We start from the raw sequence: 21,872 nt of genomic DNA, 5'->3' as shown, positions 1-21,872 counted from the left end.
GTCCAAGGGGACTGCGAATTTAAATTTCATGCGTAGATACTCTCGCCAGGGGGGCTCGGATGCCGATTACCCCCGTCCCGCTTTGCACATTGCGGTAGAAAGCGCAGATGTGCAAGTAAAGCGCGAGCCAGAAGTTGGCGCCACGATCCTTGGGAAACGGGCCCGCTCTCCTTCACCTACCGTCGCGTTGCGCTCCACACAGGCAAATGCTGTTTCTGGGACGAGCCGCGTGGCGAGCTACGCAGCCGCCCCTCATTCCCCAGGCAACGACTCCGTTCTCAGCCGCCAGGCTGGCCCCCGTAAGTTGCAGGGAAAGTCATCCAAACGTGCACACAATGCCGACCGTCGACGCCCCGCATCCCCTCGCCGCCGCTCGGATGAAACCAGGATTACTAGTAAACGCGCCGAAGATATGTACGTTTACTGCCTGGCTGTGTACCACGTACTACCGTTGTGACTGACGCCGCGGCTAGGGCGTCTTGGAAACTCAAACTCCGTACGCGCAAGATCCGTGGATGCGACGAGTCCACAGAGTGGTCCAAGTCCCGTAGCGAGCACTCAATCCGGGCGGTACCAGACGCCCTCTTGCGACACGAGCGAGGCCAGGACACGCCGCTCTCACTGGGGCATCTGCACTTGCACATACACAAACGCGGTGTACAGACGTGAATGCTGGTGTCGGGCGCTGGTGTCGGGCACCGCCACCGTGCGTCGCGAACGCGACTCTGGGTGGGGGTCTGCGGGCAATGCCCCCAAAGGAGTGCGAAGCACGAACCCCGAGCCGTTGCGCATACGAAAATGGGTACCCGCAACAATTGGCACGAAGCATCCATGCCTTGCGGGATATGTGTTGCACTTCTTGGATAGCGGCGAGCCGGGATTCGTCCTGGAAGCGTCGGCACGCACCTACGCGGCGGGGCGGAAGGAGCGGAAGAGGCGGAAGAGCATCGCGTAGACGGCGTGGACCGCATGTTTGTCATGGTCCGACTCGCGCGCGACTGCGGGCGGAATGCCCCCCTTCCGCACTCAGGCCGCTTTATGTTCCTTCGCAGCGGTGTAGTTGTGTTTCTACAAACAATTGACATTCACTATCGACGAGACGTTCCCTCACACACCTGATTCATACCACATGCTCCACGGCACAATCTACAACGAGCGCGGCACACCAGGGCACACCTGGACTGGTACATGAATACGTTAAGGCTGATCAAGCATGTCAAATGGCGATTACCTGAGGTTAGCTATTGTTCGGTGGCCCGCCACTGCTTTCCTCACGACTGTCCGGGTTCCTCAAGGGTAAGTGTGGTGTGTACCGGGACCTACTTGTCTAATTTAGCAATGAGCGTATTGTACACTCGGAGGTGGGCGTCCACCCGTCCCGGGCCCGCGTCCGCCGCGCGGTTCAGACGCGGCTCCGGCGTCCGCCCTGGCCCCTCTCGCCTCACACTGTTGTGTATCGTTCAACGTACGTCCCGAGAGCCCCTCACACTCGCCCGTATACCCGCCTTATAGACTACTTCGATCAGCACGGGGACTCCAGCGAGCATGAACAAAAGGCACAGTGTGCATGCTCGGCGGCCTCCGTCCCGTGCGCCGTCCTCCTGCCGCCGTCCCCGAGGTGTTACGCCGCAGTACCGCGCGGCGCAGTGGATGTTGACCATACCACGTTGGGGGGACAATAAGCCACATTATGGGCATATATAAGCTTCGCACCCCGCGAGCTTCTTTTCCCCGCCCCCTTCCGTTATCGGACTCACCGTACGCGTGCGTCGATCATCCCGCCTCCCCCATTGTCGCATACCCTTTCCGTCATGCAGAGCAGCACGTCGCCTTCGCCTGCCGCTGCGCCCACCGTTGATACTCGCACCACGAGCCTGCCATCTGTTGGGGCTAACGTCACACCAGACTCAGGCTTCCAGACGTCCGTCATCGTGCACACTCGGGTGAGTGCAGATTTACTCTAGATACAAGCGCTGACCGAGTAGAACGCTTCGGGTATCGTTGTTGTCGACGATGCCCGTTATAGACGACCAAAGTCGAGGTCAACGTAACCCCGCAGGACGCAGCAAGTACGGCCGAGAGCCCGGCTGAGGGGGTCACTATGTGAGTATTAGCACTCGTATCGGAACTTTTGTGATACTCACCTTCGCCCGAGTAGTGATGTAAACGGAGGAGTCGCCCGGATTTCCTTGCATCCAAGGATCAAAGGCGCCGATACCTCTCCTCTGAACCAAGCTGCAGGGAGCTCTAGCCCCAATGTTGATATTCCATACCCTATGTGGGAAGCCGCCGCGTCCCCTGCAGGCAGTGGGGTGAGCTACAGAACCGCCCCAGCTTCACCGGTGGGCATCAGCAACAATAGGAGTCCTTACCGTACGGCGCCGGGGTCGCCCGCAGGCAGTACGGCCGGCCGCATTCGCCGGCGTGATTCATCATCCCCTTTCAATCGTGCATGTCCGGGCAGAGCCAGGTCATCCGGGAGCATTGACGAATTGTATGCGTGCCTCTCCTGTCGTATATCTTCCTGTACTGACTGTGGCGGCAGCACCTCATGGAGTCTTGTCTTGCGACGACGCAAAGTCAACGGCCTCAGCATGCACACGGAGTGGTACGAGTCGTGCGGCTCGCACGAAGTCACAGGGCCCCCTCTGCCTTTGCTGAAGCTCGCGCGGGACCCTTACGAGCGGCCCTTCCCGGTTGGACGTCTCTATGTGCACATCCTGCACCAGCCGGGTCGCCGCAAGGCCGTCCGCCGCACGCAAGTGTGGATGTGGAAGAAGATCGCAGTACGGGGCTCTCATGCAGTCGGAACACAGGGCGCGGAGGGCACGGGCAAACGTACCGTAGAGAAGTTTGTCCCTATCTTTGAGGAGCACAAGCACCCGGTGCAGAAGGACTTGCAGCTGCATTTCGCGGAGAATGGGCGGCCCAGGTGGATTCGGGAGTCGACGGCACGGAGCTATGCATCCAAGAAGACAAATGGCATAGATGCCCGTGTGGAGCGGATCCAGAACCGAGGCCAGTAGTCGCATCCAAGCCCTGTAATAGTAACGCGGTCAGATAACCTGGCTTTATCGGACACCTCGCACTCACCCCGAATGCCCTTCATCCCTTCCGACTATTTAATGCCACTTCTCGACCTCGCATGGCCCTAAGGGTTGTCCGGTCGCTGTATTACTATCAGTATGTGCTTCCACAATGTATCTTGCCAATAACATGGTGCTGACCAGGGTGTACTTTCAGCTAATTTAATTTTCAAGTCCCTGTCGTTATTACACCAACCCTCATTCAGTCCCTTCTTACCTGTCGGTATACGTCCTTGGAACCGCCCATTTGTGGATATCCTACTCGCCTCCTTCTGTCCGACACATTGATCCCTGGCGGAAATCCCCGTGTAGAATAGGTACCGGCTTGCCCTCGTAAAATAGTGACTTGCGAACGTTACGACCCAATTATGACCTTATGACCCATGTATTTCGACTGAGTGCATTCTTGATTGACTCCGGCGGCGAGAACAAATTGACAGGCCTGCTGAGAACGTCCGTGACGGTGTGTATCACCGAGACTAACAGTATGATGTTGCTGAATTGTTGCCGCCGTATGGGTTCATACGAACTCTGTCAGGCTCCGCGCCGAAAGCAGCGCTTCAGCCCCCCGTCCACACAGGGTAGCCATGTCGGGCCTGGAGGCGAGTCCGAGGCAGCCAAGCGGACGCCCTCGAAATGGCGCACTATTGAAGAGATTATTCGCTGTTAAAGAAATAGCGTGGCTTTATCATTCCATGATCTAAAAAAGACATCATGCAAACGCAGCCTCCTCAGCACTCGCCAGCTCGCTGAAACCATAGTCCTCGCCCTTCACGAAGGCACGCGTGCACTGTGCCATTGTGACCGAACTGTGCATAATATCAGCGTTCATGTCCACATCACATTGAGATAGGGAGAGGGAAGTACTCACGCTCGTGAGATGGGGTCCGTCTGGTAGAAGTTGTCGATGGGCTTCTTCAGGGGCGCGCCGGAGACCTTCGCGCCGGCGGTGCCTGCGGCGAGGGTCTTGAGGCCGGCGAGGGCAACGTCCGTGGACGTCGGCTCGAGGGTGTCGTAGCGGAGGAGCGTGGGGGAGATCTCCCACATGCGATCCCGCAAGCTCAGGATGTCGTCGTACGGTAGCGGCGACCCGGTCACCTCAGACAGAGCACTGTGGCAATCGTTAAGGCGCCGCTTTTCGCAAATCGAAGACGTAGGAAATGCACGTACCGGATAATCTTCCAGTCCTCACGCGACGCACCCGGAGGGGGGACAGCAGCCCGGCCAACTTGCGCACGGCCCTCGGTGTTCACCCACGTGGTGGCCTTCTCAGTGTAGGCGGAGCCGGGAAGGACGACGTCGGCGAGCTGAGCACCAAGGTCACCGTGGTGGCCCTGGTAGACAACGAAGGCATCCTGGGGGATGTCCTTCGGGTTGACCTCGTCGGCGTTGAGCAGGTAGACGAACTTGGGCTTGGCTGTTGATGCCTTCTTCGAGGGGACAAAGCCGATATCATATGCAGCCGCACGGGAGGCAACCTACACAAAACAGTCAGTGCATGCATACCGCTGTAGAACACGCAAGACGCTTACCCGCTGGAGGACGCTGTAACCGTTCCACTCGGGGGTAACGAGCTTCTCCTTGTTCGCGTCGACGTACTTCGCCAGCGCGTTGTAGATGGCAGCACCATCCGCATGCTCCACCAACGAGCTGCCGACGATGATCAAGGGGCGCTTCGCCGCCTTGAACTTCTTCGCAAACTCGCCCTTGCCCGCGACAAAGTCCGCAACCGCCTTCGCGTCCGCGCCGAGGTAGTCGTACCCGTAAGTCGTGTCCACCCGCTCGCCGATCAGCCCGACCTCGAGCGTGGTGTGCAGCCAGCTCTTGCGAATACGCGAGTTGAGGACCGCCGCCTCATGCCGGGGGTTGGTGCCGACGAGAAGGATGGCGTCGGCCTGCTCAACGCCGGGGATAGTGGCGTTGAAGAGGTAGTTTGACCGCACGTCCACTGCGTGGACGGGTGCAGCGTGGCCGCCGACGTGATCGAGGGCGGTGTTGTCGGAACCCAGACGGTTGACGAAGTCCTTGAGGGCAACAAGCGACTCGGTGTCGGCGAGGTGGCCGGCAATGGCCTTGATTTCATCGCCCTTGGCACCAGAGCGAGCGAGACCGTCGGCAACGGCGGAAATCGCGTCTTCCCATGACACGGTCACGAAGCGGTCGCCCTGCTTGACAAGGGGCACGGTAAGACGTTGGAAGCGGAGACCGTCGTGCGCGTAGCGGGTCTTGTCGCTAATCCACTCCTCGTTGACGTCGTCGTTCGGGCGGGGTTGGACGCGCATGACAACCACGCCGCGAGAGTCGACGCGGATATTTGAGCCAACGGCATCGAGAACGTCGATAGAGTCGGTGTGCTTGAGTTCCCATGAACGGGCATGGAACGCGTAAGGCTTGCTTGTGAGCGCTCCGACAGGGCAAAGGTCGACGATGTTCCCAGAGAGCTCGGAGTTCATCGTCTTCGCAACGTACGTGCCAATCTGCATGTCGTTACCACGTCCAGTCGTACCGAGCTCCTCCACACCGGCAACTTCGTTGGCGAACCGCACGCACCGTGTGCACTGAATGCAACGGTTCATAGAGGTCTTGACGAGAGGGCCCATGTCCTTGTCCTCGACGGCGCGCTTCCCCGCAATCTCGTGGAACCGTGTTCGGTCGGCACCGTAACGCATGGACTGGTCCTGGAGATCACACTCGCCACCCTGATCACAGATGGGGCAGTCGAGTGGATGGTTGGATAGCAAGAATTCCATGACACCCTCGCTATAAACGCATAAATGTGGGTCCTATCTCAGAATACGAGGAATACTCACCGAGCTTCATGGACCAAAGGAGTGTTCGTCCATACCTTAGCGCCAGGCATGGCAGGCATGGCACTATGCAGAGTTCAGGCAGGACAGAAGCTACACGGGCACTATGCTCACCAAGAGGCGACAGGTTTTGGGGATCGCTCAACCTCAACCAAACACATACTATCGACGAAGGTCAGCCCCGAATAACGAGACAGACGTTTTTGGCATTAGGTACTCACCGGCAGTTACCAGCGATAGCTAGTCGGTCATGGTAACAAAATCTGCACAGGTGTCAATTGTGGGGCACAGCGCGCGGTGCAGGTCAGGCCGACCTTGGTATTGTTGCACCCGCAGCCTCGCAAGCCTGGATGAGTGCAGAGCCTACAGCAGCCACGTTAGCAGAACGCCCACCAACCCGAGGAACAGCATTGGACGCGTACCTTGGGGGACCGTCACTTCCTTTCCATCGACAGTAAGAGTGATGTCTGCCCTCTTCGCCGGCGTCGAAGAGAACGTCCTACGACCTGGAAAAATTGGCAGAGCCCAGGTGAGCAATCACGAACCAGCTTGGGGAGGACGCAGCGCACTTGGGCGAGTCGACGCGGAGGGGGCGACCTTGGCGAGCACGCCCGCCGCCGAGGGCTTGGAGGCCGACGAAACGAGCCGCAGCATGGCTTGCGCCGGGAGAGGACTAGAGGGGTATGGCGGTAGAGAGTAGGAACGTCGGCGATGTGCGCAACGACGAGGAGAGGGTGAAAGACGCCGTGCTCGTCGCCCAACGCGATGACCAAACTCCGGATTTGGCCGAATGGCAACCGCGCGTCGTTGATTGGCTGGAATTTACCCGCGCCGCCATTGGCTTATCCCCGCTGGGCCGCGGCCCGTCTGTGCTCGGCTCTTGCGGGGCAAAGGCCACGAAACATATAAACATGTGTAGTCAAGTCAATCCACGACTAATATTATTGAAGAACGGTGAATAGCAATTATCGACGTATGATACATTGCTACTGATACAACAACATGTCCGCATTACCAGGCCGCGAGAGAGCAGAGCACAAGCAAGAAAACCAGAGAAAAATAACTTCACGGCACATACACCACCATCAGGACGTTCACCACCAGCTTCTCAATCTCCCCAAGTGCCGACACGAAGGGCACGCGCTCCTTCGAGACGATCCCGGGGAATATCACAATGTCGGACACGAGGACAATGTCGGTGTCGTTGATCGGCACCGCGCCGCTCTTGACTACACGATGCCGCAGGTCGTCCGCCTCGTCTTCGCCAGGTTCTGACGCCGAGCTGAAGGGCCCACGGATTGGGGGCAAGCGTGCACCGCTGAGGACGGACAGTGGTTGGCGAGCGACGGACGCCGTGGGGCTCTCGGCCGCCTCGTTGACAAATTCGACAGTCTGATCCACGGCCCAGACGTATCCACCGGCAGTCCAGCGGAGCTCTGGCGCGAGCTTGTAGAGCTTCAGCGCGTGGTAGAGGATCGAATCACCGCCCTTGAGCTGCAAGGAGACGTAAGTGGTCTAGAACCGGGGACGAAGAAGCAGCAACGGGAGACGTACATTGGGCACAAGCGACTCCGCCAACACCTCCCCGGGGTTCACCCCATACTCCCCCGTCAGGTAGAACGCGATGCGCCTGCCGCGCGACATGTTCAGCACCGGGGAGAGCAGGTCGAGGAACTGATCGCTCGGGTTGATAAGCGGGTCCGGCTGGATGCCAGCGGGCCCGAACGACTTGACCTGAACGGCGTACGCGATCGTCATGCGACACCCGCTCCGCACAGGCTGGATCTCGTAGTCGCTCTCGGACAGGAACGCCGCCCACTCGAGGTCGTTGCCCTTCCCGCCCCGTCCGTAAAATTTCTCCTCCATCCCGTCATGGCTCCGCACCACGAGGGCGCCTCCGCGGAACTTCACTGGAAGCGTCACGAGCACTGTGGCTACCCGATTATCGAGCGGCCGCGACTGCGCCGTAATTCCGTTCCCCTTCGGCCAGATCTCGAGCTTATCCCGGACCGCCGTCAGGTAGTGCCCGACTGGGAGCGCCGGGAAGAGGGTATTCCGCACCGCCTCAAGGATTGGGTGGTTCGCGAGCTCGAGTGTCGCGGTCAAGGGGAGGCTGGGCGGGTAGAACAGGGTTTCGTTTTCGGCGTAGCCACTCGCCGATGGATGGGGCATGCATGATGCGATGAGTACGTCGAGCGCAGGGGGCATATCGACATCGACATCGATGGGAAAATCGAGCGAATGGCTGATACCGCTCTGATCAGCCACATCCCACAGTCAGAATCGTGCATCGCTGACCAAGGGAGCTAGCACAACGCACCTGAGACCTGAAGAACAACGTGAGGTTGGTCGGATCCATGGGGACCCGTCCTGCGACCGCGAAGGGCCGCCCTTTTGCGGTGACCAGCGCCGATAGCGCTGCACGGTACGCCGCCTGAGTGTCGTACTCTGGGTCGGAACCGCGTCGCCGAGGCTTGTTTGGGGAGAAGGGGGCTTTGCCAGACATGGTGTGCTCGACTTGGAATTCGGATACGCTCTGGGTGCGGGGTACTGGGAGATCAGGGTAGCGACTAGGGCCGGGTGAAGACATATTTGAGATAGTCGAGAGAGGCATCATCGGTGCTTAGACACAGGCAATGGTCGTCGCAGAATGAAGAGGGGGACAAAGAGGCGCAAGGGCCAAGAGGCTGCGGGTTGCAAGGGATAATAGCCTGGTGCAAAGCGTAGGTAGCGCGGCTGGGCCCGTGGTATCAAGGCGTCTGCCCGCGGCCGTGCGGGTCTTATGACGACAGCCTGCAGAACATAAAGCGTGCGCGATCACATCTTCTTCCCGCACACGCACTTGCAACGTGTTTTCCCAGATGGCACATCGCCCCCCGGCCCATTCACTGCTGGCCTGTGGCTCGGCGGACGCGATCGCGAGATAGCAGATGCGCGCGCCCTCTGGGAGGCTGCGATTCAATCGCCTGGACCCTGATACCCCGGGCGCAGCAGGCGCACGCCCTGGGAGACCCTTCCCTAGCGTTCCTGTGTTCCTAGCGGGTAGTCAGCGTGCTGTGTGCGTACGTCCACATAACGAGAGCATACCGTCTGCCGTCGTGCGGCGGGCGCAAATCAATCCGGACATGTCTTCGCAGCTTCGCGTGGTCCAGAGCATCTGGCTACGGCGCCGTGGCCAGTCTGCGGAGGCAGCGCTCCACGCTTGGGCCACCCAGGGAAGGGCCACAACAGGCTTTCGCGCGAAGGCCACGCGGCACAGGCGTGTTTGCATAGAAGCTGGCTGACCGACGTGATTCTCATGTCGTCCAGGCTGGTTCTTGCTCCGGAGAAAGTCCTTTGGGTGTCCCATCTTCCGGGAGAAGTTTGAAGATATCCAGATATCCCGTCGGAGCTGCCAGATCATAGGGATAGCGGTGAGTGTGTTATTTGGCACATTGGTGTTCCGAGGACCGACAGCGCCACATATGCGCTAGGATGGCCCTGAGAGACAGTCCACCAGCACGCAGAACAATGAGATGGCAAGGCTTTCATGCGGCATGGTGGTGGCAAGTAGAGGTGTGGCAAATCCGTGAGCGCCGAAGCTCCACGATTGTTCTACATTTTTGGGTGATCTACGAACTTTCGAAAGGTCGAGGAGTGCGTTCAGATCTCAGGGTCGCCGTTGGCCCCGCAGCCCACACAACTCCCGCTATCACGAGGCATGCGATTACCCAGGACTCTACGATTATTTACGGCGGCGGAGCGCGCGGACAGCTGGTAGTACTACATCCTATGCTAATTCTATGTGAAACGTCCCGCAGACCCCAGGAGCAATGCCGAACCCGCCAGCTGACCAATACTTGCGTCAGTGGTCGGGGGCGGAGATGACCACGAAAAGGACGGATGCCATGAAGGCGCCGTGAAGAGTGGAGAGAAAAGCTTAGGGGGTGAGCGTATAGCTCATCGCGTCCCGGTCATCCGCCCACAGGCGCGCGTACTCGAGACACAGTCGGTAAACGTATGCTGCGGGGAGTAAGCGTGGTGGTCAGCGGAGTGTTCATATGAACAACGCGAGGCGGCAGGGAAGGGGGGGCAAGCGACACGCCAAAGTAAGGTACGCACCTTCCATATCGACCCGTCGTACGATCGTGCGCTTCCACTGCTTGCCCGCGCGCGCGATCCGACGCAGCCTCCGATCGCCATCGACGGTCCTGCGCTGCTCTGGGGGTATCGATAGCGCCGTCGCGTTCGCGGCGCGGAGGGTGGACTCTGTCGCGCCGGAGAAGAACGCGTGCACGTTGTAGATCTCGGAGTACGTTTGTGAGATGGGGATGTAGTGCAACCTTTGGGGACGTGTCAGGTACGGTCACGAGAAAGCGGAGACGGTACGGAACAAGACGCACCACGGCTGTATCCAGTCCGAGAAGAACTCGCGGTAGACAGTGGACTTCATGACAGCACTGTCTGACTCCATGAACGAGAAGAATCGGCCCGAGTAGCCCATTCCATCGAGGTCCACAATGTATTTGTGCTTCCAGTGGTCGCCGAGGTTGACACCCCCGTCGTCGACGCGGTGCTGCTGCACAAACGTGTCGTGGCCGCCTGGGAAGTTCTCCGCTCCGACGACCTTGACGAATGCCACGTCCATGACCTCATCGTTCAGTGCCGCAGCGGGAACATCGGCATAGATATAGTTCGTCGACCCGGGCGGATCGGCGAAGACGACCGTACGGTTAGCCGAGGACCGGTCGCTTGCGAGACGCACGAATCTGAGGCGGAAGCGAGCTCGCACGAGGCCACCCCGAGAGCTACGAACACGACGCACCTATGACGCTGATACTGTGCAGCGAATCCAGGAGGCGAGCTGCCGCCACCCGTTGAGGCACCCCGCCAGAATATCTTATCGCTCTTCTCGTCCCAGGGCGTCTCCATGTCATCCACGGGCTTGAGCTGCAAGTTCACGGAGTCCCACCCGTAGGTATACCGCCGTGTCTGCGCGTAGTAGTAATGGCTCGGGATCCGGATGTCCATGTATCCGGACGCTTTCGCGGGCGAGAACATTGGGAAGATTGCGGGGATGGTCCGCCAGTCGGAGAAGAAGTGGCCTTGGTTGTAGTGCGCCCACGGGTTCGTGCAGAAAGAGTAGTTGCCGGCGGTACTGCGGGCGAACACGAATTCCTCGCTCCGTGCGGAGAGCTGGCTTGTTTTGTGTGTCGATGAGGCGCGGAATGAGCTAAATAGGCGGCGGGCGGCGGTGCCAGGCTCGCATGTCCGCCGGAACGCCTCCCAGACGTTTCCCTCTCCGTGCCAGTCAGGGTGGTGGATACCACTGAGCTCATTACGGACCGCGTCTAGAGGCGGGAAGATGGTCAGCGCACGCTCTGGGGCACTCCGTCAGGCTGTATCCAAAGGGACGCGATGTGGTCCACACGCTGGGCTTCCTGCTAACACGCGTTGCACTTGTTACCGTAGCAGTGCCGCCGTTTTCTCAAGATTTCTTGAGCCGTTATGTAGCGTGGTAATCACCGAGAATGACGCGACAGCCGCTTGCGCACCTTATATCCGCAAAGGGTGTCCGTTGATTAAACACGAAACAGTGCGTACTCACCGAGGTTGGACTGCATTGTCAGGTTAGAGCGTACTCTGCTCTCCCATGGTACGAGGATTCGCCCTTCAGCCATCCCGTTGACCGGAAACTCGAGATCCGGCAACTGACATCTTGTTAACAAGACTTCGAGAAGGTACGCTGCGGTCATCACGTACCTCGCCCTGGAACTTCTCCACCATGGACAGCAGACCTTTCGCGCGTGCACTCACGTCTCCGGTTTCGTAGCCATCCAGAAGGTTCACTGCGGTCGCGTTCCCCGATTTGACGCGTACAACATCGACAAACGGTAGGTGGCCCGCCTGCGATAGCTCAGCAGAATATATACGCTAACATTGCGTAGTCACTCACCAAGCCTGCGCGCCATCGCATCTGCTCTCCAGGAAGTTCCCAAAAGGGCGCGAGGTCTTCGTCGATGTTGTCGTACTCGTCAATCATGAGCACACCGTTCTCCTGCGCGAATGCCCACCAGCGGTCGAACCCGCGAGGAGGTTTCCGGTGGTACCGCCGCTCGTACTCCTTCACCGCGTCCTCAAGCGTCCTGCTCTGTCTTGATAAGACGTCTCTGAACTTCGTCTCCGCCTCCGCCATGAGCTTGGGTATCGGGTGCTCCTTGATTGTTGGCCTCGCGCTTCCTCTGCTGAAAGGCAAGTAGCGGGAGGTAGACACGACCAGGGAGTTATCGGGAAAGTTGTCTGTCTGCTGCCTACGCGCCGCCCATAGACCCCCTTGCATGAAAGCAATGATAACAGCCGTGAGGAAGAGGAGGCCCTTCTTCTGGCCAGAGAGGCCTTCGTACATGATGGCAGGCCGGGCTCTTCGCGTGGTCGTGAGTGTTGATTCCCAGTTTTGGACCTCGACGCCGGGTCGACAGCACGAGTCGTGGGGTTAATGAGCGGACTGGTTGGGAGGGAGGAAGAGGGGAAACAAGCAGTTCAGGAACAACCTGTTCGCTGTCCCGCCCGACCGCTGCTTTCCGCCACGCTGGACTAATTAATTACTACATTGGGCGCATACTGGGCGCCTGTATTTGCTTATGTCAGGCAGCGGGGCGCCTACCGGCCGGATGAGCTCAGACTGCGGCGGTACGCCCATGAGTTAAGACCACCTCCTCATCTCTGTTCTTTACCACCATGAGTTCCCCGATATACCCTCATAGCCCTCATAATACTGCTGGTGCAGGCCCCAGCCATCCAAATACTGCTTCATCTTCACGCGCATACTATCGACCAGCTACTATTGCCGAACTTGCCGCCAAGGCCCAGGAGAACCTCTGGAATGGAAACCTAGGCCTCAAACACTGGTTACGCACGGCTGAGAAGGCTCGGAGAACAGCTGAATCTCTAATACAGGCCCACGACTATGAAGCCGCATTCGTGGAGTACGCGAAAGCCGCTACGATCGTCCTCGAGAAACTCCCTACCCACAGAGAGTATCAGACGCTGCTGAGTGCCGATCAGCGAAGTAACCTTGGAATGGTCAGTCGTCCGTTACTTTAATGGCATCGCTGGGATTTGGGGAAGCTCTGGTCAGTGTAGCCTGGCAATGTGGCAGACGACCCATCGCGTAGGCGACACAGCACCGGCTTCTCGTACCATCCCGATCGTTAACCTTTATTGAGGCACGGCCGGACATATCGTCGATGTGGCGGCTGTGCCCCATGCATATAATCCGACGGCATTTGGATGAGTTTGAAGCCTGGATACCTCAGTTGCCCCCCGGGGGTTGCAGAAGACTTGATCCGAAGCTTGTTGCCTTCGACCTCATCCGGTAGGCGCATCGACTACTTCAACACATCTGCACCAGCGATACATCTCGGCTTGTGGTCGCGCACAGGAGTGTGGTATATGCACGTTAGTCCATACCTTGGCTCTCTAGCAAACCGGGTGCCATATATCCCGAGCCAATGGAATGATCGAAGGCCAAGCAGACAGGCGGATGAGGTGGGCAGAACTGTGTTAGATGTGACAGACATGGGTTCCTCGCCGCTCTTTAGTGCGAAGAGTGACACGTTGCCAGTTGGACGTGGCGGAATCGGCGACGGTTATACAGTCGCGTACGCACGCCGGGATCGCTAACGTCACCACTCAAGGTGGGGGTAGGTGGCTGCGCTCGCGAGACGGTAGAGCTTGGCTTCTTCTAGGGTAAATGTGGAACTCACGTAGCGAGATCGCCCCTGATTCCTTCCATTGTGGGAGTTAACGGTCTAGGCAGAAGCTGCGCAAAATCGGTACAAGTATATGGCGCGTGTAAGACAGTCTAAAGATTCTGGGTATACTCGTTACGCTGGGCCTACAGTTTCCATGTTTCGGACTCGACTGGTTTCCAGGTGTCGTTTCTTCGTGACTTCCGCTGCGTGTTTGCGCATCGTTACTGACACCATCATCCATACAGAATGGCCAAGACATACTCGATAGCTTGAGCCAGCTGAAGCCCATACTCGTCGAGCGCTATGATCAATGGCAAGCGAGCCAGCGAAACACGCCAGGATCAAGCCGGGCTTCATCGGCAGATCCGGGGCTCAGCCGCGAGGAGGAACGCGCGCGAGAGGCACGGGAGGCAGCGAGGAGAGAGGAGGTCTGGAAGCAGGAGGAATATGTCCGCAGACAAGCGGAGGAGCGAGAGCGACAGGCGCGCGCCGAGCTTGCCTGGCAACAGTCCGGGGAGGCCAGAAGGGAGGACGTGGGTGCGAGACGTGCGGCAGAAGCGAGGGCGTTAGCAGAAACCGAGCGGATCTCGATGGGGGAAAGGCAGCGGCGAGAGGACGATCAGAGGCGTTCACAGGCGGATGAAAGCAGACGAGAGGAGGACCGCTCAAAGCGGAGGGTAGCAGACGAACGACGGGCACAGGAGCAAGATGGCATCGTGCGTCGACAACAGGAGGCGGAGGCGGCGGCGAGAGCAGCACGACGGGACATTGCAAGGCTCACACCATCACCCGCAGGAGGCTCATCGTATCGTCCGACGAACGCAGATGCGGCCTCGAACAATGCGCCGCAGCCACTGTATGCTCCACAACCGTCGCGGCCTCCGCCTCCCTCGCAGCAGTCGTCGTTCGGCGATCCATACGGCACGGGCAGCACTGTACCTGTCATGCCGCTCGAGAGCCCGAACAAGTACGACGACGACTCTTCCACGGATGCTGAGGGTGTCGAGCGGAAACCGTCCTCTCGGTCGCAGCGGAACGATCAAACTCCGAAGGGCAGACCGATTGTCCCAGGGTAGGTTTGTCTATCGTTATTGTGCGTCAGATACTTAACGGCTGCTGCAGGGCCACGCCAGAATCGCTCTTGACCACGACTTCTCCGCCACCACCAGAGATGGGCAGCATCAGATATCCCTCCCTCATGTCGCAGCACCAGCTGAAGCAAGGCTACGCGCCGTCGCTGCAGTCGATGTTTGCTAATACGCATATATCCAAGACCCCTCAGGCTGATGCCTCGCTCCTCCTGTTTGAGACAAAGCAGCAAGCAGCAGCCAACGGCTTCTACTCGAACCTCCTCTCCCACCAACCAGAGCCTGCACCGGTCATTCCCCCTTATCCACCACACATGCCCGTACCAGACGTCCGTCGGGTCCCCACCACATACGCGCACCAGCACACGCAGTCACACGGCGGCATGCGTGGGCCCTCCCCCAACGGCTCGCGCGCATCGCCCTTCCCCGCCCCTTCCCCCACACGAGACGTTGGCCACCGCTCGACCATGTCTACGACGAGCACTGCGGGACGGATCGTGCCCGGGAGCGCACGCGACACGCTCGTGCAGGAGCTGCGCACGATCAAGCTGCCGCGCGAGTGCCTGCCACGGTTCCTGTCGATCGCGCGCTTGAACACGTTGCAAAACCGCGAGACGTGCGGGCTGCTGCTCGGGAAGGACCGGGGTACCAAGTATGTCGTAACGACGCTGCTGATCCCGAAGCAGCACTCAACGAGCGATACGTGCATGATGGACGAGGAGGAGCTCGTGCTGCAGTTCACGGAAGAGCGGCATTTGATCACGCTCGGATGGGTGCGTCCAGTACGCGTTTTGGGGTGCAGGACGTACTAACGACTGCTGCGTCTGCAGATACACACGCATCCTACGCAGTCATGTAAGTGCTTCATCGCAGATCCCGTACGGGACGATCCTCATACGAAGTTTCATAGGCTTCATGTCGTCGGTCGATCTGCACACCCATTCCGGCTTCCAGCGGATGCTCCCTGAATCCTTCGCGGTCGTCTGCGCGCCGTCCTCAACGCCACAGTGAGTGGCCCCTGTACCTCTTTGACGCCCATGTACTAACTTCTATCTATTGGCGCAGGTTTGGCATCTTCCGGCTCACAGACCCTGGCGGCCTCCAAACTATCCTCGAGTGCAACGCGAAGGAGGCATTCCATCCGCATCCAGAAGTGCCTATCTATACCGTGCGTGTCTCCCGCTTCATCCTACCACGATTGCGCCTGACCCTTTGTGATCTTGTAGGATTGCGACAACTGCCATGTACAGATGAAGGACATGCCCCTGGAGATCTGCGATCTGCGGTAGCGGCTTGTCATACTCGGAGAGGAGGAAAGTAGGATTTATTAATTGTCTTTGCCATCTGTGTCATCTAGTTGTAGGCCCTCGTGTATGTTACTCTTGTTATGTATCGAAACGTGATTCATCCTCAATAGTACACGTCCAGCATGTGCGCGCGCGTCCCATGCCGATGCATTCTCGCAAATTTCAGTGCAGGCTAGGACCCGTCAAGTCCAGACCTTTCCGCCAGTGAACTGTATAGTGCAATGGTGTAGCAAGCTGATATATACAAACAATTTCAATGTTCGCACATCGAAAACCCGAGTTCAAATACTGCTTCGTTATGCTGCATCATAAAGTCAGCCCTCTCCTCCATAAGATCTGCGCGATACTCCTCGGCCTCCTCCCGAGACATCATCCCCACGGTCGCATACTCCGCGATCATGTCGAAAAGCTCCACGGGCAAGCGTAGCAGCGCAGCAGCACGCTGCATCTCGTCCATCGCCCACTCCGCTTGCTGAGGCGGGACATCACTTGTCGAGAGGATCCGCGTGAGCGGGTCGACCAGGAAGAAGCACAGAATCTTCCTGTACCCGGGCTTCGTCGAGTCCGCGAGCTCAAAGCCGTCCACACGGTGCTGGTAGATGTTCGGAAACGCGACGCACTTGTCCTCTTGCGCGACGATGTGCCCGAGCTTCTGGTTTAGTGCATCACCCTGGCTGAAGCCGTACACGGTATGGTACCCGATGTTGTCGTTGTTCTCGTAGTCCATCGACATTCCACAGTCGTCGCCGCTGCCGACGACCGTACGGAATTCGAGCCGCGACTCGGTGATGTTCTCGCAGGCATAATAGTACAGGCCCGTCGCAACGATTTTTTCGTTCATCATGCCCTCAACGTGCCATGATCCACCGGGGTATTTCGGGGTTTCCGGTGTGAGGACTATGTTCGCGAGCTTCACGATGACTTGCACGGTGCGCCCGCCGAGCTTGAACTGGACACGTCCTTCGTCCCTGGGAGGAGAGAAGGGCTCCGGGTCGGGGACGTGTGGCCACCTCTCGTACTCCTCTGGTTCCCCTTCAGCAGCCTCGTCGCTGTCGGATGCATCCGGAACGTGGCTATACCAGTCGAATGGATCGGCAGTGATGGCCAGCGGGGGTTCTGGACTGAGCGTGTCTGAAAGCACCTTCTCGAAGAGAGGCACGAAGCGTGCAAGAATGGAACAAATGGCGGGATAGAGTGCGTGGTGGTGGATGGGGTGGAGGTTGTTGATGTAGGATAAGGCCTCGACGTTACCAGTCTCGGACACGGTAAAATCTGTGGGGAGCCATTGATGCAGTAGCGAGATAGCGTACGAATCATATTGACCTATGTACTTGGCGAGATCAGGCCGGTGCGTGGTGTACTCGTCCTCGCTGATGAGATGTACCGGATTTGCCCCAGTGGGAGCATCGGGGGTGTGGACATAGGAGCGACCGATGCACAGGCAGTAGAGCGAGGGGTGAGCGAGGTCCAAGACCTGATAGTCTGAGCCTGGGTGCCAATCCTTCTTGTCATCGGGAATATCCTCGAGGACAGCTGCGCCTGAGACGAAGGCGGCTTTGAGGTCCGCGGGTATGAGGCTCTTAGACTCGTAGACTTTCGGAACAGCCGCTGCCTAGGAATCACGAAAAGGTGAGCACGAGCATCAAACAATGCATAAGTGACAGGCTCACATAAATGTCTGTGGCGGGGTCGCGCTGATCAGCCTGGTGCTTGAGCTGGGCAAAGATGTAGTCCAGTTGCGCGTTCGTGATGGGTTCGCGCGGCCATTGCGTCTCTCCGTACTCGAAGTCGGAGCGCTTCACGCCGTTCCAGAGTCTGTCAACTGAGACGCGGTCCTGCTCGACCATCTCGGCGCGCCATTTCGCGACGAGCTCCGCGTCGTGGACCTTCTCCCACCAGTTTGGTTTCGCGCGGATTATCCCAGAGAAACGTCGCATGCGCAGCTCGACGAGCGTGATGGGGTCCCGGTCGTTGAAGACGAACGGCGAGGGGAACTCAGGCTCGGAAAGCGGGGCATCGTCCGTGTGCGCCGCGATCTCGCTTATCTGCACCATTGTCGGAGAGGCACTATGCAGGGAGAAGAAGTCAAGGTGTGAGATATGCGAGTTGCGTTGCTCACGATCCGACTTTTGTACGAGTGCCACGAAAGTATCGTCGTCCTGATAGAGCGCGGTTCACCATGATGGTGGTTCATACGTGTCTTGATCGGAACCTGATTTCTGCGCATTAGCCGCCTCACTGACGCCCGCCATAATAAATGCCCAGAATATTCCGCCAAGGCGGTGAGACCTGGAGATGCTTTGAATAAGTTATACGTCTTTTCCTGTTGAGAGGCTACCGCTCGTTGGCATCCGTACATTAGTATATCCATTACGCGCGTATACAAGAATACAGTCGTTCCAGTCGTAGCACAGCATTATAAGCAAGCAAACAAGCAAAAGAAAATCACACCTCTACGCAGACACTCACACCTTCTCGTCGTCCAACCTCTCCCGCGCCTCCTTTCTCCTCGCCTTATCCCCAAGCCGCAAGGCGCGCTTCTCCTGCCTGAGGCGTTCGCTCTCCGCGATGCCGAACCCGTTGCGGAAGATGGTGCGGACCTCTTCGAGGCTGAGACCCGCGGTCTCCGGGAAGCAGCACACGACGAAGAGCCAGCCGAGCAGACAGAGCCCGGCGTAGAAGCCAAACGCGCCGGCGGGTGTGATGCGGTCCATGAGTGAGAGGTACGTTGCACCGATGAGCAGGTTGCCCGCCCAATTCGTCGTCGTTGCGAGCGAGGTACCGATACCGCGTACTTCGAGACCGAAAAGCTCGCCTTGCTGCCAAGGTACGTTCCCAAGGCCAGTCGCGTACGATGCGACGTACACGATCATCGCGAGGAGCACAATTGCGGACCAAGTCGTTGAGTATTGCGTGCCATCGACGAGGTTCCCACCCGTCTTCTTCGTGAGGACTGCGCGCGAGGTGTTAACATAACGTCTTCCTTTTTGACATAAAGTGAGATGAATACACACAATGGAAGGCGACACTAGCAAGAACGAGGCCGACGATCATGCCGGGGGCAGACCAGAGCATGATCTTGCGGCGGCCAATGATGTCGATATACTTGAGCGCGAGGAGCGTGAAGATGAAGTTCGTGCCCGAGACGATGAGTCCAACGGCGGTCGGCTGGTCGAACCCAATTTCCTTGAACAGCGTAGCTAGAGCCCACGTTAGTTCCAGGGGCATTTAAGCTAGGGCTCTGGAGGGCTTACCGCTGTAGTACATGAGCTGCGACCTGCATGTTAGCGATGTGAATGAGCGGGTGTCATACGATATGACTTACGGTGTTGAATCCACAGAGTTGCTGGAAGGCTTGCATACCACAACCGACGACTGAAAACCATATGCGTACTTAGCCCCGGATGCGTGGGACTCTGCGAAGACACAACTTACTGAGCGCCCTCCGGTTAATGGGGTCGGTGAGAATAAGCCGTATGCGTTGCCAGAGCGTCGTTGTGTTCGTGATCTCGACGCTCAGCTTCACCGCTGCGGCCAGTGTCCGCACCTGAAAGATCACGTATCGTAAGCACCGGCTATATGCGCCTCTACAGACATATCCGGGAACGCACCTTGAGGTCAACTTGCTCCGGTGTAGCGAACGCATATATTTTCGTCATGGTCCCACGCGCCGCCTCCATGTTATCCCTGCGGATCATGATACGCGCTGTGTCCTTCCAAATCAGCCCCTGCACACAACCCACGCATCACACAAACTGGCGACTTACGCGATTCGGGGAGGAAGAACAGGAAGAACGCCTGCCCGGCCGCGGGCAGCGCTCCTAGGCCGACCATCCAGCGCCACCCGCCGTGCACGTTTGCGAATGCCGCGTCTATTCCGTAGGCAACAACTTGTCCGCCGGTGATCATGACGACGTTCACGACGACCATGCGGCCGCGCAGGCGGGTCGGGGAGAGCTCCTGGATGTACAGAGGCGCGACACATGCGGCGACGCCTACACCGATTCCGATGAGGAAACGGCAGCCAATCTGCCGCCCAGAGCCGTTTGAGCATGGGTTCCGCGAGTACGCGAGGACTCGGAGAGTGGGGAAGACGTACCATGGACCAGACGGTGTGGGAGACAGCTTGTCCGATCGCACCGCCAATGAAGATGATGTCCGCAATCCCCATTACAGGTCTCCGGCCGATGAAGTCACTCAGCATGCCCGCGGCGAGTCCTCCCAGGAGCGCACCGAGGGTAGTAGAGGAGGTGATGAGTTCCTGTGCGCATATAATGAGACCGTTGAAGATATACGACCATAGAAGACGCACCTTCTGGCCGGACGAGAGCTCCGCGGGTCCTAAATCCCCTCCGATAGTTACCAACGCCCCGGAGATCACACCGGTGTCGTAACCTGCACTCGATATTGAGTGATGCTGATTTTGGCGGGTTTCCCGAGTGTGCTTCCCACTCACCGAAGAGCAGACCCGAAATACTCGCGCATGCGACCAGCAGCCACACAAACCATGTCGTTCGCTCTTCGCCCTCGGCGACTACAAGGGCCTCGGAGATGACGCCGGAGGCCACCGCAGAAGAGATTCCCTCAATGTCTTCGTAACTGTAACTCAAAAGCCCATTAATACCTCCGAGGTGGGCCTCTTCTCGCACGGAACAGAGGAAGAACAAGACCACACTCACGCCTGGGCATCTCGTGCTTTCTCAGAGCCGTTCGATGCGCGATCCATGGCCAACAATCGTTCCGCCGCCGGGTGTGGAGATCGGGGGTCTGGGAGATTCGTGAGTGGACTGAGCAGGTGCGGGGTAGGCAGAACGTACGCGTGAGTGCAGTTGGACGTCGGGGTCGAGCAGCGAGAAAGCATCGGACGAATAAATAAGGGCGACGACCCCAGACGGACTCGCCCGCGTGAACGCTGATCAGAAGATGGGGAAAGGTTCTCCCCGGACGGCCGGCAGGAACCCTCCTCCTCTTTTCCTTCGTCCACTGCGACGGAATCGATTACCCGCTCGCGTGGCACCTGCTTTTCGCCACGACCTCGGCGACCGGTCTTCAAAATCTGCTGGAGTCTGCTCGTCGTCTGGCATGCCTTGGTCGACCTTTACTGCTCTGCATCTTGCGCGCTGAAAATCAAAGACGACGGATTCCGGACCGACTCAACTCTCTTTCGACTGCGAACCTGTCATGCTGTACGTTGCGATGGTCACAAGACCGGCCTTGGGTGGCATATGAGGGACTGCATGAACGTTCTGGTGTAGAAACGGGGGAGAAAAAGGACGCTGGGGTGGGAGACGGCTGTCCCGTGCTGATTGCGACGCAGCGGTGACGTCGACAAGGACGCTCGCCACGCTCTGTACGAGCCCGCACGGTGGCAACAACTCAGCCACATCCTATCGCCACTCTTGGCGATGGACGCCACGAAGGACGCCCGCAGCGGTCCCGTCTACGTGCTCTCGTTGCTGGAATCAAGATGACATCCGTTCAAGTCAGAATTGGGTCGTAGCGTTGGTAAGCACTGTACAAGCTTTGAAGTATACTTTACGCGAGGCCTCCATCAGGGAATGAGAGATACATGCTAGTAGGTGATGGTGAGGGTTTGAGTGCGGCCGAATACAATAGAACAGCTACATGGACCTGAAGAGAACCCGCTTCGAGATCATTGGCACGGCCTCAATTGGCATGATCATGAACTGTGCTTACGCTGATTTACAGTATGCAGGTCAAGCCTTCGAATGTATGAGGTCGAGGAGTTGGCTTTAAATAGTTGAATAGTGAGAGAAAAGATGCAGGGGAAATTTCGAGGTGAGTGCGAGAAGTTCCGTGCAGCCAGGTTATCTGACCAAGTACTATCGTC

The 21,872-nt window shown here is 58.3% G+C and overlaps 8 protein-coding genes across 8 annotated transcripts; 3 read left to right on the top strand and 5 right to left on the bottom strand.

Moving 5' to 3' along the window:
* The first annotated feature begins 1,746 nt into the window (after nucleotides 1–1,746).
* On the top strand, nucleotides 1,747–3,459 carry TRAVEDRAFT_60834 (uncharacterized protein). Its single transcript, XM_008045528.1, has 5 exons — nucleotides 1,747–1,943; nucleotides 2,027–2,103; nucleotides 2,159–2,494; nucleotides 2,546–3,183; nucleotides 3,244–3,459. Exons 1-4 carry the CDS (start codon nucleotides 1,812–1,814, stop codon nucleotides 3,024–3,026), a joined length of 1,026 nt encoding a protein of 341 aa, XP_008043719.1. The 5' UTR covers nucleotides 1,747–1,811; the 3' UTR covers nucleotides 3,027–3,183; nucleotides 3,244–3,459.
* Nucleotides 3,460–3,751: 292 nt separating this feature from the next.
* On the bottom strand, nucleotides 3,752–6,603 carry TRAVEDRAFT_154794 (NADH-ubiquinone oxidoreductase). Its single transcript, XM_008045527.1, has 10 exons — nucleotides 6,463–6,603; nucleotides 6,316–6,399; nucleotides 6,208–6,256; nucleotides 6,115–6,156; nucleotides 6,008–6,055; nucleotides 5,897–5,959; nucleotides 4,619–5,846; nucleotides 4,257–4,564; nucleotides 3,958–4,197; nucleotides 3,752–3,895 (listed from the first exon to the last, which is right to left on the bottom strand). Exons 1-10 carry the CDS (start codon nucleotides 6,545–6,547, stop codon nucleotides 3,799–3,801), a joined length of 2,244 nt encoding a protein of 747 aa, XP_008043718.1. The 5' UTR covers nucleotides 6,548–6,603; the 3' UTR covers nucleotides 3,752–3,798.
* Nucleotides 6,604–6,958: 355 nt separating this feature from the next.
* TRAVEDRAFT_52469 (uncharacterized protein) lies at nucleotides 6,959–8,399 on the bottom strand (the record flags this gene model as incomplete). The annotated part of the gene is made up of 3 exons (XM_008045277.1): nucleotides 6,959–7,387; nucleotides 7,448–8,149; nucleotides 8,214–8,399. 3 exons carry the CDS (start codon nucleotides 8,397–8,399, stop codon nucleotides 6,959–6,961), a joined length of 1,317 nt encoding a protein of 438 aa, XP_008043468.1.
* A 1,180-nt stretch (nucleotides 8,400–9,579) lies between these two features.
* TRAVEDRAFT_31538 (capsular associated protein) lies at nucleotides 9,580–12,361 on the bottom strand. Its single transcript, XM_008045187.1, has 7 exons — nucleotides 11,829–12,361; nucleotides 11,636–11,779; nucleotides 11,481–11,583; nucleotides 10,698–11,223; nucleotides 10,276–10,641; nucleotides 9,995–10,215; nucleotides 9,580–9,895 (listed from the first exon to the last, which is right to left on the bottom strand). The coding sequence occupies exons 1-7, from the start codon at nucleotides 12,276–12,278 to the stop codon at nucleotides 9,813–9,815; spliced, it is 1,893 nt and encodes a 630-aa protein (XP_008043378.1). The 5' UTR covers nucleotides 12,279–12,361; the 3' UTR covers nucleotides 9,580–9,812.
* Nucleotides 12,362–12,703: 342 nt separating this feature from the next.
* TRAVEDRAFT_102257 (uncharacterized protein) lies at nucleotides 12,704–12,961 on the top strand (the record flags this gene model as incomplete). Its single annotated transcript, XM_008045526.1, has 1 exon — nucleotides 12,704–12,961. A coding segment is annotated over one exon (258 nt), but the record flags the coding sequence as incomplete, so codon positions are not given.
* Nucleotides 12,962–14,872: 1,911 nt separating this feature from the next.
* TRAVEDRAFT_133681 (Mov34-domain-containing protein) lies at nucleotides 14,873–16,003 on the top strand (the record flags this gene model as incomplete). The annotated part of the gene is made up of 5 exons (XM_008045525.1): nucleotides 14,873–15,487; nucleotides 15,545–15,569; nucleotides 15,625–15,721; nucleotides 15,780–15,882; nucleotides 15,941–16,003. 5 exons carry the CDS (start codon nucleotides 14,873–14,875, stop codon nucleotides 16,001–16,003), a joined length of 903 nt encoding a protein of 300 aa, XP_008043716.1.
* A 271-nt stretch (nucleotides 16,004–16,274) lies between these two features.
* On the bottom strand, nucleotides 16,275–18,075 carry TRAVEDRAFT_133406 (uncharacterized protein; the record flags this gene model as incomplete). The annotated part of the gene is made up of 2 exons (XM_008045524.1): nucleotides 16,275–17,633; nucleotides 17,692–18,075. The coding sequence occupies 2 exons, from the start codon at nucleotides 18,073–18,075 to the stop codon at nucleotides 16,275–16,277; spliced, it is 1,743 nt and encodes a 580-aa protein (XP_008043715.1).
* Nucleotides 18,076–18,368: 293 nt separating this feature from the next.
* Nucleotides 18,369–20,853, bottom strand: TRAVEDRAFT_154778 (general substrate transporter). The gene is made up of 12 exons (XM_008045523.1): nucleotides 20,839–20,853; nucleotides 20,701–20,788; nucleotides 20,478–20,620; nucleotides 20,334–20,416; nucleotides 20,121–20,282; nucleotides 19,789–20,050; nucleotides 19,633–19,727; nucleotides 19,457–19,568; nucleotides 19,347–19,396; nucleotides 19,276–19,291; nucleotides 19,036–19,221; nucleotides 18,369–18,974 (listed from the first exon to the last, which is right to left on the bottom strand). The coding sequence occupies exons 2-12, from the start codon at nucleotides 20,745–20,747 to the stop codon at nucleotides 18,487–18,489; spliced, it is 1,644 nt and encodes a 547-aa protein (XP_008043714.1). The 5' UTR covers nucleotides 20,748–20,788; nucleotides 20,839–20,853; the 3' UTR covers nucleotides 18,369–18,486.
* Nucleotides 20,854–21,872: the final 1,019 nt, after the last annotated feature.

The sequence above is a fragment of the Trametes versicolor genome (genome assembly GCF_000271585.1).
Source record: "Trametes versicolor FP-101664 SS1 unplaced genomic scaffold TRAVEscaffold_12, whole genome shotgun sequence".
Classification (NCBI taxonomy): Eukaryota; Fungi; Basidiomycota; class Agaricomycetes; order Polyporales; family Polyporaceae; genus Trametes; species Trametes versicolor.
The sequence above is the reverse complement of the archived record's forward strand: the minus strand, read 5'-3'. Positions and strand labels throughout refer to the sequence as shown.